The 17,360-nt window shown below is 45.6% G+C and overlaps 1 protein-coding gene across 1 annotated transcript in view; it reads left to right on the forward strand.

Moving 5' to 3' along the window:
• Positions 1–15,606, forward strand: part of LOC120902275 (zinc finger protein 263-like) — a 74,923-nt gene extending 59,317 nt beyond the window's left edge. The window contains exon 2 of the mRNA XM_040310886.1: positions 5,467–15,606. Within this exon, the coding sequence (XP_040166820.1) occupies positions 5,467–7,341 (1,875 nt within the window). The 3' untranslated portion in view covers positions 7,342–15,606. The remainder of the gene's footprint in view (positions 1–5,466) is intronic.
• The last annotated feature ends 1,754 nt before the right edge of the window (positions 15,607–17,360 follow it).

Raw genomic sequence — 17,360 nt, forward strand, 5'->3', positions numbered from 1 at the left:
TATAAATCATACCCAGCCGACTGGCCAAGACTGACAGGCTTTGTGACAGGCGTGCTCTTAAAGTGTCGGTCGAGAAAGTTTGCGACAACCCACGAGAAACTTGGTGCCAAACGGTTGTCCACGCCTCGGGGCCGGAATGGGCTGCGCACTGCTTGGAGGAGATGGGGAAAATCTCTACTGCCTGCTGGTGCTATAATCTGTTTCCCCTTCCCCGCCCAAAACCGTTCGCCATTTCGCACGACTGATTATCTGGCCGTTGGATCCAACGCAGCAATCGGGCCGGAGTGTGTTCCTTTGCCAAAAACTAGCCTAGCGAAAGCGAAAGCAATAAAATTAAAAATATATCGTCCTTAACATTCAACTTTGCCTGTCAACAGCATTACCCTTCTTGGTCGTACGCTCCAACCCTTGAGCTCGCACTGCTGGGTTCAAGTTTTTTGGAAGCTATTTTGTCCGAGCTCATTTGCTCCACGGCTCAGATCCTTCCCTCCGTCTCCTTACCCATCAACCAATTTCATTAAATGGAGGCGCATGGTCACCCACGGCCGGTCCCGATTCGGATGATGAAGATGGCGAATGTATTTATTTATTCCTGGGTCAGAAGAAGAAAACACACCACATAAAGTGTGCCACGCTTCCAAACAATAAAAGCGACTTCAGTTAATTTCGGTCTACTCAAGTTTTGACGCTTAATAATGCAACAAAAAAATGCTGGGCGTATTAGAATACATAAATTGTTTCGCTAAAGAGTTGTCATTATCTTTCGACCCGCTCATGTTCAGTGTATCTATGTAAAACACAGTATCAGGAGAAAAAGTGTAACACGAAACTTGAAAACTGTGGCCCAGCGGTGCTAAGCAGCAAAAAAAAGAGTCGATAGCATCACTTATAACCAAAAGACAGAAAGGAGAACTAAATCTTGCTGCCCATCATCCGCTTTAGGCTTACGACCAGTGCCGAGACACTCTCCGGTACAGTATAAATCAAAATGCAAATGGTCCCCCGGGAATGATAAATTGAGACGACTCTGTTACACCCTACTGAATGTCCACCAACTTTAGCATTTCGGCACGAAAGTATTACAGCAGCTGAACCCGGTTGCTCATCTGACACAACCGCAACGAACTCAACACTCGCTCTCGCTCCTGCTTTTTGTACATAGTTAAACATTTTCGATACGAAATATTGTTCATGTTTTATAACATTTTACTTCTGTGAGCTGCTACTTTTTTTGGTTCCGTATTTTTAAAGATCAACTCGATTTAGTTTCCAAACAAGAAATTGACCACTGTTCTTGCTCATTTTCTGCTCCCAGCATCACGGGCAGCATTAAGCTTCGGAATCTATGCTTTAAGCAGTATCGCCAACTTTATCTGTTTGCCCTTTGTTGCCCCAATTGACCACGCTGTGACGCCGTCGTTCGGGTTGAACGATTTTCCAGTTTCTACTCTTTTTTTCTCTCCATGCTTTTACTATTGTTTGCACACCACCACCTTACGGTCATGGGTTTTCGCGATCTAGACAAAACCTTTTTATCATGCTTGTACTATGTGTTCTTTTGCATCGACGCCACGCTCTAACGCACACCAACATTTGGTTTGTTTTTATTTATTACTTTTTTTCCTATTGCTGCTGACACATATACTTCCTTTCCTGGGGAACGCCTCCGGGTTTGTTTGCACTTTTTGTTTTGTTTACTCTTTTCCTGTTTAGCGTTTTTCTTTACAACGAGATTTCTTATACTGTCATTTGGCATCGTGTCAAATGCAAATGTGAACAAATTTCTTGGCAAACCATTCAATTTTTGCATAGTGGAGACAGTTGTGTAAGCAAGGTATGATAGTTGTATTATTTAAATTCGTTTTATAAAATCAATACAATTTTTGTATAAGTAAAAACTGTCCATTTATTGCTATCTTCCATCATGCCATATAGATTTATACAACCCTGTTAATTTAAACCAATATTGATGTGATATTATCCAAATTTGCGCACTAGGCTTGCACTTTCCAACGGTAGAACATCGCAACCATAAATCTAAAACGAATTTATCTAAACCAAGTACTGCATTGACAAACATTCACGTCATACAGCAGCTAATCCTTGGCTACATGATCCAGCCTTAACAGTCTCTCCTGCACCTTCATCGAGTCCTTTTTGTGCCAATCGCTCAAAATCACAACCCACTGCAGTCATTATTCATCCCGAGCCAATCGCCGGGAGACACACAATAAAAATCGTTGCACGTGTGCATCGTTGCCATCATCAGGTCAGCATACGATGATAGTTGAGCTCATCCAGTGCTTCTGTTGTGATTGCAAAAAGGAAAAAAAAAATTTCAGCATACATCATCGTCACCAACGAAGGAGGATGGAACTGCAAAGCAAGGGGAGAGAAAATTACAATCGCCACCACACCGAAGCAGAATGATCCCCAGAAATCAAGGGGCCATTTGTTCAGGCAAGTGAATGTCAGACGGTTACGGCGCTGAGAGTTCGATCAAGAGTCAGTAAAGTGATTTGCTGTCGAACCGAGCCATGTGAAGCCTCCGAAAATGAGATGCTTCTGGTTGATCGAGACCATACACGCTCTGCACCCTTCTATTCTGCTGGGCTAGTCTTTCTTTCTCTTCGGCCAGCTCACTGTGCCTGAACCGTCACCTTCTTTTTGCAAACACCGTCGCATCGTTTATCAAAAAGCATTATGATACCTCACCGTGGGCTCTGGCGAAGATGAGGTGGGAGTGGCAAAAGGAACAAACCCTGTGTCGTTGTTGCGATCCTTGCCATGGCTGCCGGGCACTGCGGCCGCGATGCGTGTATGAACGTGTAATTATCTCTAGCGGTTCCGATGATTCCCCGTCCCAGCCTACCATCCATTGCCCAAGGGTCGACTGCGGTACATCAACCTGTCGTTCGCGGACCAGCCTGACGGTCATTGCAGCGACGCGAAAGCCGTTCGTTGCCGCCAAGCGAGACAATGCGTTCGAAGTGGTTTTGCCCACTTTATCAACGCCAGCATCGACAGCTACGAATTTGTATGCTTTTCTCCCTACTCCTACTCCGTTGCGTGCTTATTATTATTATTTTTGGAGACCTTGGCGGCATCCCAACGCAGTATCGTTTGGTCGGAGGGTAGAAGAACGCCAATGTCCTACACAAAAAACAGACACATACTCACGCCGTACCTTTTCATGCTTTCATGAGAAGCGGTTATCTGCCTCCCACACCACCCAAACAAGAAAGAAAGCATAAAAAATGGGGATAGCCAGGAGTAGCGAAATGAAGATGAAACAAGCCACCGAACAAGCGGAAGAAAATGATGGAGCCTTACGGCAATCGGCATCAATTTTCTCCGTCTCTGTCTTGGAACAAGTGCTCCATGTTTGATCGTTGCTTTCACACCAACAGCTGTCGTCGAAGTGTTCCGTGTTGCATGCTCAACCGCTTTGTTTTCATCTTATCGGTCAATTCACTCCCTTTTGTTGGTAGGTTTCACACATGGCTATGTGTGTACACAGTACTACAGGTGAAAGGTACTCGAATGAATCCGTCTAAGAACTATACCAAAGTCATTATTATCACAGAGAAAAGAAGAATACGATCACGTTTTCCAAATATATATGATCGACCATAATTATGAAACCTTGCCACTTACACACACACACATATATATACACTCACGTGGTACAATAACTCGATTTGAATGTATGAATATAACATGTATGCTCAAGATCGCAGACGATATCATCCGCGCTTACCACCATTTACGAGAGCCTATAAAGGATGGCGCCTAAATTATGGTTATGTGCCAACCACGACGTTAAAGACGCGGTTCTATTGGCTCTTCACCCTCTACAACGGTAATGGTGGAGCTTGACCTGCAGCCATGGCCACCTGAAAGCCACGGAGTCAAGTGTAATCGTGAAGTACAAACACATAACCATGATAAAGCCTCTTATGATAATATTTAACCATTAAATGTTTCCCAAAAGCGTTTCATACTTTGCGGAACAAATCAAGGAGATGCAAACATATTGCTCTATCGTGGCGTCGAAGTGATGAAGCAGAATCTTAAAAAAAAGATTCTATTGAACTCTGGACGAGTGAGAATAAGTTTTTTGTGTATATTAACGAAGCAGAATCGTGTTGTCTAGCTTGTTTGGTATGGATGGGAAACAATTTGCTAGTGTGGGAGTAAAATACCTGTTGCAATTTGGAATGGAAATGTAAGCACAAGTTATTTGCGCAAGCAGAATGAAGAGAGAAGGCGAGCGTTTAAGAGGAAACATTAAAGTACCATTGAGTCGAATGAATACCGAACTTACGTTGTTGTGTGTGTGCATGTTTGGTGGACCTTTTTGACTTCCTCACCAATGTTTATGTTTCCATGCTGTAGGTGTAACATTTGTGAAAAGTGACTCTGCATTAAGCTGGCTTTGTAGAATGTATTTATGTTTGTACGTCTAGACATGTGCATTTAATCTAACGTTTAAGTGGTGATCGATGTTCGCTCGGTATTTTGGTGTGAACTGTGATAATCTTCCTTCTGACTCTTCTTCCAATGTCTGGAGCTGATTTACAACAAAATGCGATTACCAATTCCACATACGTAGATAATTCGTCCACTGATTCCGATGCTTAGTGCAACCACCTCACGATCAGAGAAAAGTCATACTTTTCTCACTTAATTAACCGGATTCCTTTCCCTCCCGTCCAATCATCGGCGTTTATCACGATTTCTTTTATCGTGAACAGTTCCTCCTACATCATCGTGTTTCTTCCCGAACCGCCATTAAAACGCGGTACCAGTTTCTCCAACAGTCTCGAGTCTGATTGACGACCACACTGGCTGCCTTGCTTCTTATCCAGCAACTGAGACAAAAACCTGTACCTGCCACCTGCCGGGATGCCGGGAACTAGAATAACTTAATTATTTAAATTCCCACAATTAAAATATTGGCCTAATTCTCTAATTTACCACCCCGACGTGAGTTCGATAGACAATAAAAGTCGCATCGAAACTGTTCGAAAGCTAGAAACGCTTCCACCACTACCATCACCAGACGGACAGGCGGCATCGTTTGTGCTAGGTGTTTGGTAATGGTGCGTTTTGTTAGGCGCTCTTTCAATCACTGGAGAGTTCCCAGCTTTTGTATTTTTTTTTTTGTTTTTCTTTTCATAACAAAATCAAAATTATTTTTTTCCCCAAACTGCCCCGATCGGTTGACTGATCATCCAGGCTTAGGAATAACTTTTTATGGGCCCTTAATTTGTCCTGCTTTTCCAATATGTGCGCCACGAGCCGGCAGAAGAAGACGAAACAATCAACCTAATGAGAATGTTCGATCTAATCGGCCGATAATGATGATCGCTCAGCGACCATTTATCGATGGCTTCCTCCACGCAGTCGCACCTTTTCAACGTTACTAACTAATTCCTACCTACCTTTTCTCTTTCGTTGCAGATCGATGCCCTTGGTAGTTTCTTGATCCACCGGCACTATCACAGAACGACAGACCTAATGACTATGGCGGATGGCGGTTATGACCCAATGGGGCACATCCAAACGGGTCGTCCACACGCGTACTACCTGTACCAGGCGGCAGCGGCTGCTCTGGAACAGCAGCATCAACAGCACCAGCAGCAGCAGCAGCACCAACAGCAGCAGCAGCAGCATCAACAGCAGCAGCTGCAGGACCAATCCGGCGATGAGCAGGTTGCTTCACGGTCCCGCCCAGCTTCAAACGATGGCCACGAGAACAACAACAACCTGCCCGCAGCAGCCAACAACAATCTGTTCCGCTCGGAGCAGAAGAAGCACAAGCGGAAACGACTGTCGGCCGTGCTGGACAAGCTGCACAACGGTAGCGGTACGGTGGTGAACCACAACAACAACAACGTCGGAGAGGCGCAAAACTTCAAGGTCAAGTGTACCGATTCGCGCTCGAGCGCGGAAGATTCGGCCGAAGACGTGTTCCCATACTCTGCAAGCCCTCGCATCAGCATCAGCCCACTGCGATTGAGCGAAGTGGACGAGAACAACCCGCTGCAGCAGCGGGCCACTCACCAGCAGCATGCACTACCTCAGGATCAACAACTGCCGTCGCCCTCGCAGCTTCCCCGTCAAACCAAGCTGGATGCTTCCCCGCAGCAACCGGCGTTGCCACTGCAGCCGTCACAGATCAAGCAGGAGGATCAGCAGTACCTGTACAAGCAGCTTCAGTACTTCAACCCGCTCGCCCTGTTCAACTATCTCCCCGAACCGACCAAGCTGCTCTACCAAGAGTTTGCGCGTCAGCGTAGCCATTCCGACTCCGATCTGCAGCTTCAGCAGCTCCAGCAGCAGCAACAACAGCAGCAGCAGCAGCAGCAGCAGCAACAACAGCAGCAACAAACTCAGCTGAATCCACCCAAGAAAAAGAAGTCGAGCCATTCGGGGCGAGCATCGCAACGTCCACCGACGTCCAGCAGTCGAAGCAGCAACGCCAGCAGTAGCAGTGGCCAGCAGGATCCGCAGGAGCAGCCGCTGGATTTGTCCATGAAGTCGCCCTCGCTGCTAGACTCGCCTAGTCTACTCGTCACCACTGTGATCAAGGAGGAGCCGCAGTTGGCCGACAGCCCACCGCCAGACTCCCCTCTGCCGCCCGTTTCGATCGGACAGAAGCTGCTCCTGAAGCGGGAAGACATGCCGGACATCCGCCGGTCGCCCGCTTTCGAGCATCTCAACGGCCATGGCCCGCCCGGCTTCAATCTGAATGTTTCGCCCGTGGTAGAAGAAATGCCGCCCGGATCGGACGTTGCCTACATGTGCCCGGTGTGCGGTCAGCTGTTCTCGCTACAGGACCGGCTCGCGAAACACATGGCCTCCCGGCACAAGAGCCGCACCGGGGCAACCGACATCACCAAATCCTACATGTGCGAGGTGTGCCAACGATCGTTCGCCCGATCCGACATGCTGACGCGCCACATGCGTCTGCACACGGGTGTCAAGCCGTACTCGTGCAAAGTGTGTGGCCAAATCTTCTCCCGCTCGGACCATCTCTCCACCCATCAGCGGACGCACACCGGCGAGAAGCCCTACAAGTGCCCACAGTGTCCGTACGCGGCGTGCCGCCGGGACATGATCACGCGTCATATGCGCACGCACACGCGCTACGAATCGCAGCGAGGCGGCGGCAGTGGAGGAGGCTCCAGCGGAGGCAGCACCAGCCCGTCGATGGACCAGAAGCCGATACTGTTGCCGATGGTGGGCATGAGCACGGGCCGTACCATCAAGAAGGAGTCCGGCTTTGGAGGTGTCGGTGGTGGGTTCGTCATTGAGGCAAAGACTGAATCGTAAAGATGCACGCGACACATCCAGGCTCGCGCGCTTCGATTGACTATGGTCGTGTAGTTCCAGCGGTGTAGACGCTAGTTCCTCGCTAGACATGTGTGTGTGTGTGAATTATGGTTTCATAATATCTTTCCCTTAGTGTGTATGTATCGTTGCCGATGGCAGGTATGGCCTCACTAGAGTTGGCAGCAAAGCGTTTTTACAAAATGTTAGACTCTCAATGGTTGTGACTGATAGTCCCCAAAGCCAGGAAAAGGTAGCTCAGCAGGTAATGGCTTTGTTATATGTTTAGTTCGTTGTATCGCCCTATCAGGCTCATCATTCCCCCTTTACAAAACGTTCATTCTAGAGATTTCAACAACACATCGTTTCAATATGATTTCATGCTCAGTTGGGGATATCATTGCTTGAAAGCGTTGCAAACGAAAGGTAGTTAAAGAGTGTCTATATGCTAGATCAACCCGGGCACACATCCCGTCTCTATGTCTTTTGGATATTTCGGTTCGTTAGATAGAGTTCAAGCAAACGAGGTTACACATTATCTTCACAAAAATACTCCCAAAAAGCTATCGGTAGTACTGTAGCAAAGCAGAAAGAGTAATAGGTTGCACCGTTTGTGAGCAAAGAAATGAAGAGAAAGTACGCCTTAAAAATAAGCATGACAACCCGTGTGCCTTATTCGATATGGGAACTACACAGCAACCTGCAAACCTGTAGCCGAGTGGAATACGTAGCTCCAACACTCCAGACAAGTAGTCCATTTAGAACAGAATAGAACAGAAGCTCAGTACAGTAGTGTTGAACGGAAAAAGAATATCTCTCTACACCGATTGTTATGAAGCGAAGTAAGTAACGATCTTGTAAGTGTTGCTACCAACAACGGAAAGAGCATTAGCTCATGTAACACGTAGCATGCATTGCACGTAGGTACAAAACTTACACCGCCCTGATGGAAATGGGACCATTCCTAACCCAAAACACATAGTGCACAAAGCAAAGCTAGAAACTATAGAACCGCATCGTGGTCATTCAGTAGCGCGCTTACAGCAGTAGCACACAAAAAACCCCCAACGACTCCTCGCCCATCAACCGATTCCTCTTGCAACTCTTCGGGGCTTTTTTTCGTAATCATTACCGTGTCGCGCCCTCTGCTGCAGGAATGGTTCAGTTGGGCTTCAAAACTACCGCATGATCTTAATTTAAATTTTCAATCATGCAAATTGAATATTAAACCCTCTTCCAGCAGTACCACCCCGTCTGTCACGTCCTGTTCCTTACGCCTTATCTGGTCCCGCTTGTGCAATTTCTTAAGCACATTTTCTTGAACCAAGCACTGCAATATGGGTTTCCGCTTTTCGTCCGTCTCCTTTTTTTTTTGTTTTTTAAACGCCGGCAACCTTCGTGCCTGCGCCGGGTTGCAATTTTCATTTTCCACCCGCAAAACAATACGCGGAAGGAAAACATTCTCCACTCCCTATTGCCGTGTCAAGCCCTCCCATCTGGCCTGCAACTGTCGACGGTAATGGACATAATTAGTGCCGGAGTTTCATCAGGGCGAGCTGAAAGTTGCCGCCCTCACTGCAGACAAAAGCATAGTTGTAGGAAGTAGGCCCACGCGAACACGACAAAGCGAAGCTCCTTGCGGGTTGGCGGCCGGTCGATATGAAACTAACAAGTAATCGTGTATGCTAATGGGAAGGCGCATTTAAATGTAGGTGGATCATGCAACGGGATCATGGAACAGTGCTGAACGCTATTTGTTGCAGCATCGAAGCATCAGCTATGCTTATTTTTTTTTTTGCAGGAATCTGATCCCCGATTTGATGCATGCGTAATGCTCTCCTATCATCATGCTTAGCTTTTCGACTCTCAGCCCCCGGCCAGGTTCCAGAAGAACGACGCCGACGGGAACGGTGACAAACCACCATGGCCACACAGCATAACCAGTGCCAGTCTAAGGTCAACCACGGACAGTAAGTGCATACATGTGTGTGTGTTTGTGTGTGTGTGTGTGTGAGAGAGAAAAAGATATAGCGCACCCAACAGCTAACAGCCGCAATCTGCATTGCACCACCCAACCCGGTTGCAGTATAAATTTGGCCCGCACGGCACTGAGACCTGATCCTGTGGCGGAGGGTGGTGTAAGGGCTTTGTGAAACAATTTCATTTTTACTCCCTGTCACACCCCCTTGGCCCCCTTACCTCACGAGCGTGTGTGTGCGCGCTAAATAACGGTCCTTTGCCGCCGGCACCACTCCCCCAGCATATTGAAAAGCACACGAAAGGACGCTAGAGCAAAAGCCGGCATGCGATGCGAACCTTGGCGCAAGTACGCTGTAAAGTGGATACAGCCAAGGGACGAACCCGTATGAACTATCCCTTTACTGTAGTTTCGCCCGCCCTGATCTGTGCTCCTCTTGCAGATTCCACCCCGATTGAGGGTGGACAGTTAGGGCAGCAGAGCATTACGGTACGAGAAAAAAAACTCCCTGTAAAGGACACTCGCTCTCATACGTACAACGCCTGCCAGGCAGGGAACTTCCAACCAGCAAGCGAGCAAGGAGTTTTTCTCACTCCCAACTCGCTCCTGAATGAAACAAAACACCCTTTTGCTTCACAAAGCAGCAGCCCCCTCCGCTTCCCTAACGCTTCGTTACTTGCTGTTGCAAAAAAGGCGAGTGAATTATGACTTTCCAGGCAAAAAGCTCACACCGGGAAGCGAGAGATATGACTGGAGCCAGGAGGTGGTTCCGGGCGGGTGTTCCCTACGTACAAGAAGCAGAGCGTTCAGAGCGAAAGTGCATTATGATGACGCCAACCTCCCCGTGGGTTTTTGTTCGCTAGCCATCGTAGCCGGAAGTACTGTGCGATCAGCGATTTTGCCCTACACACGCTGGCTGTACCCAGGGCATCGGCATTTCCTTTCATCGCTCGCGGCGCCGCTAGTTGCGGACGAAAATGATCCGCGAAATTCGCTTGGGCTTGTGCTCTCGTGCCATAGCTCCAAACATTTTCCAAAACCATCCACTCTGTGCTCTGCGTGTGACAGTCAGGAAGTCAGTTTGCTTTTATTCCCCCGGTGCACATTTGATGTGGCAAGCACAAACGCGGGAGGTTAGGGGGGATCTAGTCGAAGAGTTAGCTCACGCACGGCAAGCTGTGCATGCGGAGGTGAATAAATGTTCTTACTTTTCCCGTAATTACTCCGGGATCGGGAGTTGCCAACGATGCGCTACGAATTTCCCGAACTACGCAGGAGGGGGGGGAGGAACAAATGGACGACGCTGATGTGCTGGGACGTTGCCAGGACGACGGCTGTCGTCGTACACGGTCCACCCCGAAACCCCGGTCGGTCGGATGTCGGTAAGGAAATTGCATTTTTGGCGTCGCGCCCCATCAGGACGCTCTGCAAGAGAGACAGGGAGAGAAAACGATGGCTTAGGTTAGGTCCAAGATTGGGGAGTTTCGTGATTGTTTTAGGGCATGATTTGCGACCGCCGAGCGCACTAAACCGTTTATTGTGCACTTTTGTCCGCAACGCCCGAGAACGCCACCGGTGCGTTTACTGGCTGGCATCACCGTGTGTGTGTGTGTTGGTGCTGATGCTTTCGAAAAAGCCTTTTGAAAGCTGAATTTTAGCGGAGGCAACAACAAAAAAGTGAGCGCCCATTTTGCCTGGGACGATGTGCCATCGTGTCAGCAGTTTTTGTTTTCTCTCTCTAAATGGACACTGCTGGCACTTTCCACTGGGAAATGGACGAAAAAGGTACCCCACGAAGAGCGTTTGGCGTCATCTGCTAAAGGATGACGGTATGGGAATTCTGGCGACCAGAGCACTAGCTCCTAACTCCATTGCAGAAGCCAATGCGCCAATTATTTACCAATCTGCTTTAGAGCCCGCCCGCCATTTAGCCGACGCTCGCCGATCGTGGATTTTATAACCCATTTCCGGTTGTGTGCCGGGAGGGTGGCGGTACTGCAGATCGCTAATGATACGCTCTGCCGATAATCGGCTGATTATGTTCCCGTTGATTCGTTGCGTGGAACGATTCGTCGCCGCGTGTTCGTCTGCCGGCTGACATCTTGGGGGCCCCCGAGGGCAAGGTACTATTTATGCGCAACACTTGACCGTTTGGTTCCTTGCGCTGCGGCACGCAACGTGTTCGTTTGCGCGGTGTCTTACCCCCGGCAGCAGAAGCAGCAGCAGCAAGACACGCTCGCTCATTTGGTTGGAGATGACAGCGTTTCAGGTGGGCCCGTTTGGCTGTTGGAAATGATCTAGTTTCACTGGAACCACTTGCCGCCTGCCACTTTGCCGCTGCTGAAGATGACGAAGCAAAGAATCTTCCCGTTTCGAGGAGGGGGTACTACCAATGGATACCTGTTCCCTGCTGGACCCGGGTTTTGGGTGGTGGAAGGATTGTTTCAGACGATGTTTACATTTCAGCTGTCTCCCACGGCCTGCTCCGGTGCGAATGATTTATTGCCCAGCGTTCGATGAGGAATCACCACTTGTGACCGGTTGCGCCACTTCTGACACGTTCGGCTCATACCCGGGGCCGGATGCGCACTTCTTAGCGCGGGTCTGGGAAACACACAACCACTGGCCAGATTGCGGACTGTCGTTAGCGCATAGGCGCTATTTCCTGCGTGACGGCGGGGGCTAAAGGAAGCGAAAACTACCAGCAACCGCATGTGGGAGCACCGTTCACCGTCCAGCAGTGAGACCTGCGCGTGTGATAGTGGACGAGCGTCCCGAGTTGATTCGCTTTTAGCAGCACCAAACGTTCACGTTTTTCGGTAAAAGACACTTTAAGCAACGAAATGTCGCACTCGCGTGCGTTTCAATCGCAAGCAACAGAAGCTTTAAACACTTTGGCAACACTGCAACTGACCAAAGAAAGGAAGACATTCGTTTCTTGGCATCTATCCAAAGTGTATATGTTTCTTTCAAACGTATGTTTTTTTGGTTGCCTCTCCCAAGCTTTTCAATTCTTCGAGCAATGTGAACAAAACACGGTTCCCTGTTTCAACCTATAATGCTATCACCCTGTTCCCAATCACACCACCCACTGCTGTTATACTGTCAAGCTGAATGACTACAGTAGCTAGAAACACTAATACAGCACAAATTGAATTTTTGCAACACCTTCAGACGGTGGGCGGTAACACTTGAATACAGTTTCGCTCTTACAAACACAAAAAAGCAGCCTCAACGGTGCAATACAATCAAACTGACAGCAAAACACAATCGTAAACGATTCTAACTATAAATGTGCCAAATTTACAGCTAGTGAAAAGAAACAAAACTGAACACTCCACAGCGAACGTAAGAAAGTATCCCATGGTGCGGAGCTCGCGTAGAACTCGTTGTGAAGCACAGTGGTAGACAGTGTCAGGTACACAGAGACGAAGAAGATATTTGTAAACAAACACATCCTTCGAAAGAGATGTTTCTTTTTAACGCACACATCAGGGATGAGTCATGGTTGAGCGCGCGTAGCAAAGAATAGTACACGAAACCCTTTTTAAAACAAAGCCCCAAGAAGGCAACAAGACAATGCAATATAAATATGAGTTTTATAACGAACAAAAAAAGGTAAAAGACAATGCAAAACAAATGAAAACAAAACACCACTTAGTAGGGCAGTCAAACGAGTGAAATGGCGATGAGTGCTAGCGAACGATACACGAAACAAACTCCTACAAACACCTGCTGAAGAGCCAAGGAAAGGAAAACGAACAAGAGATCTCAGATGTAAGAAAAATGCGAATATAGAGCACACAAAGGCTAGATAAACTAAAAATTAGAAAACTTAATACTGCTTGGTGCAAAAAATAACCCCAAACCGGTAATGCAAACAGCAGAAACGAAGAAAAAAAGAAGAAGAAAACAAGTGAGGAAAAACAGGCAGCGACGTGAACGTTCCTCACAGGGCATTTATTAGCAGTTTAAGCGCGTGTTCGAAACTAGTTTGGTACGTTTACACTACTGTGACGTTTTGGTAGCGTTTACATCCTTTCCTTTAAAGCGTTGCGATCGCGCACGCTTAGTTGTAGGCGTTATTTTCCCTTCTCGATGTTGTCTTCTGTTCGAAACTCCGTACATTTCAGACTTACTTACATCCTGTGTCGTCGTCTTGTGTGTCTTGTACTTTCTCGAAACGCGCCATTTGAGTGTATGGTTTTATCGGTAAAAAAACCCCTCTATTGTAGTGCATGTGTTTGTGCATGTGTAATTTATTTGAACGTACGCGTCCCGATTTGTCTGTTAAGCTGTTAAGTTGTCGCTTAAGTTAGGATTAAGATTAATTTATTGATGCCCGATCGGCGTGAATGAACAACGGATATTGTACATACCCTGTATATGTGCTGTAAAAATTGCATACACGCGCGCTTGGCTTGCAGAACACGCGGTGCTCTCGCTCACGAACGCTCTCACGCAAAGTGTGGATCCCTTTCGTGCGGTTTTCGTGAAATAATTAAATACTACCCACACTTTCGCAGGGTACGTCTGAAACGTCCACTCGAAGAAAAAAAACGAGCAGCTGAACACGGCAATACAGCAACAATCTCAATTACTAGCACGCCGTTACACCTTTTACACATGCCTGTTACGTACCTTTAGCTGTAAGAATTCGAGAGACGAACAGTAACACGCCCGGTAGTTGAGACTATTTTCTGGTGCAAAACGACGTTGCTTAAAGTTCGAACAAAACGGTACAGATTTGTGTGCGTCATGCCATCGATCATTGGGGATGGAAAAATTTGAAACAAAAAGTATGAAAATGTACATAAAGTTTGCAGAATGTTTCTTCATTCCACAAGCATCAAACAGCAATTCCTCTTCTTTAGTTCCAAACGGAAGGGACTATCCTATTCAATTCACATCGATTCTCAATCCCGCTCCAACTCTGTGAGCGCTTTTATGACAACTGTCTCAAACGTTTAGTTTACTCTACCTTCTCATACGATTCCTTTTCTAGTTATTTTAATGTAGGAACCTATTTAGCTTTTACGCCATCTATTTATTGCCTATACCTATACATTCTACTGTTTTTTTTTTTTTGCTAAATTCCTATCGGATGCCTAAGTGTAAGTCACTCTCTATTACTCGTCTATTTATTTATTTAAAAAACTTTTCCTACAAAACATAACTAGTTTCACCGGGGCCAACACTACCCGTAACCTACTCACATAGTGTGTTTGTGTGTTTGTGTGTGCGCGTGTTTTTCCGTGTTGATTTGTTTTGTTTTCTTTAATTACTTTAATATTTCGTAACCTCTTATGCCTCTTAGAGGGCGTTCCTTTGCATGCAATTCTACTTCTAAATATTGAAACCATTTGTTTATTACACCATCCGTTATACCTTTTTCTATTGCCATTTTCTGCTGTTCTGTTGACTGATGCGATGCAAAAGATCAGAGCAGGAATGATGAACAACACAAAATGTTATTCGTTCAACAAGACGAAAAAGTCTATTGTTTTGGGAGAAATTTCGGACGTCCGTTACAGTTACGCATTTATGCTCGTTTATGTTGAAGTTTGAGTTTTTAGTCAAAAAAAAAGAAGCGCCTGTTCGTGTTAATGTTAGGCCGGCAATGAGCTCTCAAAAGGATTAAAGATGAATTTGTTTAATTACGAAACACGAAAGCAGAGCAACTGATTTCAAGACCAACCCTACCCAACTGCTTCAATTACTAAGAAAATGAGGCAATAAAATATTTTAGATTATAAACTACGGTAACGCAACAAATGCTGGAAATAAATCACACAAGCAAACACTTATTAATTTATGACACTGGCGACAGAATGCTGTAGATTATTGCCCCCCCCCCCCCCCCCCACATAAGTATGTAAGAAGACATCTCGTTACACGGTGTAAAGTTTTCTCGGTTAAGTTTTACGCTCTTACTTATTTATTATTAAGCCATAGTTCTTAGGCGAGTCTTTTGATTACTATTATTATTATGTACCGTTGTAAGAAGATTTCTCAGTTTTTAGTGTGCCGCAGATAAGCCGTCTAGTATAAGCCAAGACCCTCTAGAATAAGCAGTCGGGCAGTGAAGCGATAAATGTGAGGCAAAAGACGACACACACTACGTGAAAAACGGAAGCGACGACCCCCGTCTCCGGTTCACGAGAGAGTTCAAAGACAATGATTTTCGTTATGCGCTGCAGTACAAAATTTTTAGAAAATTATGTTTTGTCTTGATTTTGTCGAAAATGAAATAAAAGGTTTTTTAAATCAGAAAATGCTTCTTTTGTTTATTTTTTTATTCATTGCGTTGTTTATTTTGATTGTCGATTTCTCTGTTGTTTCGGTTTTTTTTGTCCGCTCGAATTTTTATTTCGTTTGTGTTCTATGCTTTTTTTGAATAACATTTTCAGCTTCTGTTTCCACCGTCAACTCTGTCTAGTAAGACACAACTCGGTTTCTCAAATGAATATGTACATTTTAGAGTTATGGGAATAACAAAGCATAGAGTGAAATTTACAGTTACACTATTGTGATAAAATATTAACCAAATTAATAGTAAAACCCAATTTACCATTTACGATATAGTATAGCCATTCCTTTAAATTAGTCAGTGAAACAGATTTAATCGAACTATAAATGAAAACAAAGAAACAACGGACGTAAAAGTGTGCATAAGCGCTTGGAATGTTTCCGTCTTGTAATATAAAATGAAATGTTTTTTTCAAAGTGCCTTACTATACGAACAACAAAGTAACAACAAAAGCAAACCCGCGTAATACTATTTCACCAAAGACTTTACTTGGGTTTCGGAAAGCTATGCATTTCTAGTGAAATTAAATAAGATTCATAAACTTAACAGAAAAATATTGCGGATCAACTACTTACCAAACATTGATCAAGTAACAATAAAACCAAAGCAATACTGTAATGTTAGTACAGCTATTTCAAATTTTGCCGCTATGCGTTTCTGAACAGAACAAAAAAAAACAACAATTATGCTTCAACATGTGCCACAAAAAGTTTACTAGCGTATTAATCGTATTACAACAAGCGAACAAATTTTTACCGTTTAACTTTTTAGACTATTGCTCTTGAATAAAGTTCCACCATCTTTCTCTTTCCCTTTCTCTTTCCCTCTCACTCTCTCTATCTCGCTCTCTATCTCTCTCTTTCGAATAGTAACATTGAAGTAGTTAAAGAATAATGAAAGCAAAACACAAGTTTACGCAGTTCCTTGACATTAACTTAAAACAGCCTTCTGCAATAGCGTACATCTCGCGGAATCCATGACCAATGTGTAGGATTTGAGAAATCGTTTAATTGACTTTTAGCTCTTATCTAACAATTTTAACATACCAAAACAGATTAAGCGTTCAAGAACAATGACACATTTCAAAGGAGAATGCATTGCACAGAGCTTTGCAAGTCATTCGGATCAACGGTCCTGATCTCGCATTCCCCCTTGCACTTTCCCCCGTTGCAAGCAGAACCCTATGAGAGTGCCTCACAGCAAACAGCAAAGCCAAACCTAGCACGAGCGGCATTTCATCGCCTGAACTGAACTTTTTCACACTCGCGCACGAAACGTTCCAGTTCGGACACACAAAGAGCTATGTTTAGGAAGATAAATACTCGCAGAACACAAAAAAAAGGAAAATAGAGTTTCGAACCGGTTACCGGCAAGCAGAAGATCCTTTTGCGGTACGACAATATTGACAAAGCTCGATCGTTCCTGCGTTCAGCTTGCGGGTCGATGAAAATTGAACCCGCAAACAGTTGCCGGAAGCAAACTAATCAACCATCAAAGAGTGCTCGCAATAATGGGATGTACCGGGGAGCACGATGCACAATAGGACAGAAAGTAAATAGAACAGAACAAACATTCATCCCAGGCCGGAGTGGACGACGAAGTGAGAATATGAACAGAATCAAAACGGGATCGTTTGAAAAATAACGTTAACGTTATGGAAAAATAAAGAGCATTTACAATTTTTCGTACAACGATCCTTCTTTTGCACACAGGTTAGTTAATACTGTTCTTAAG

Source organism: Anopheles arabiensis, chromosome 3, assembly GCF_016920715.1.
Source record: "Anopheles arabiensis isolate DONGOLA chromosome 3, AaraD3, whole genome shotgun sequence".
In the NCBI taxonomy this organism is placed as follows: Eukaryota; Metazoa; Arthropoda; class Insecta; order Diptera; family Culicidae; genus Anopheles; species Anopheles arabiensis.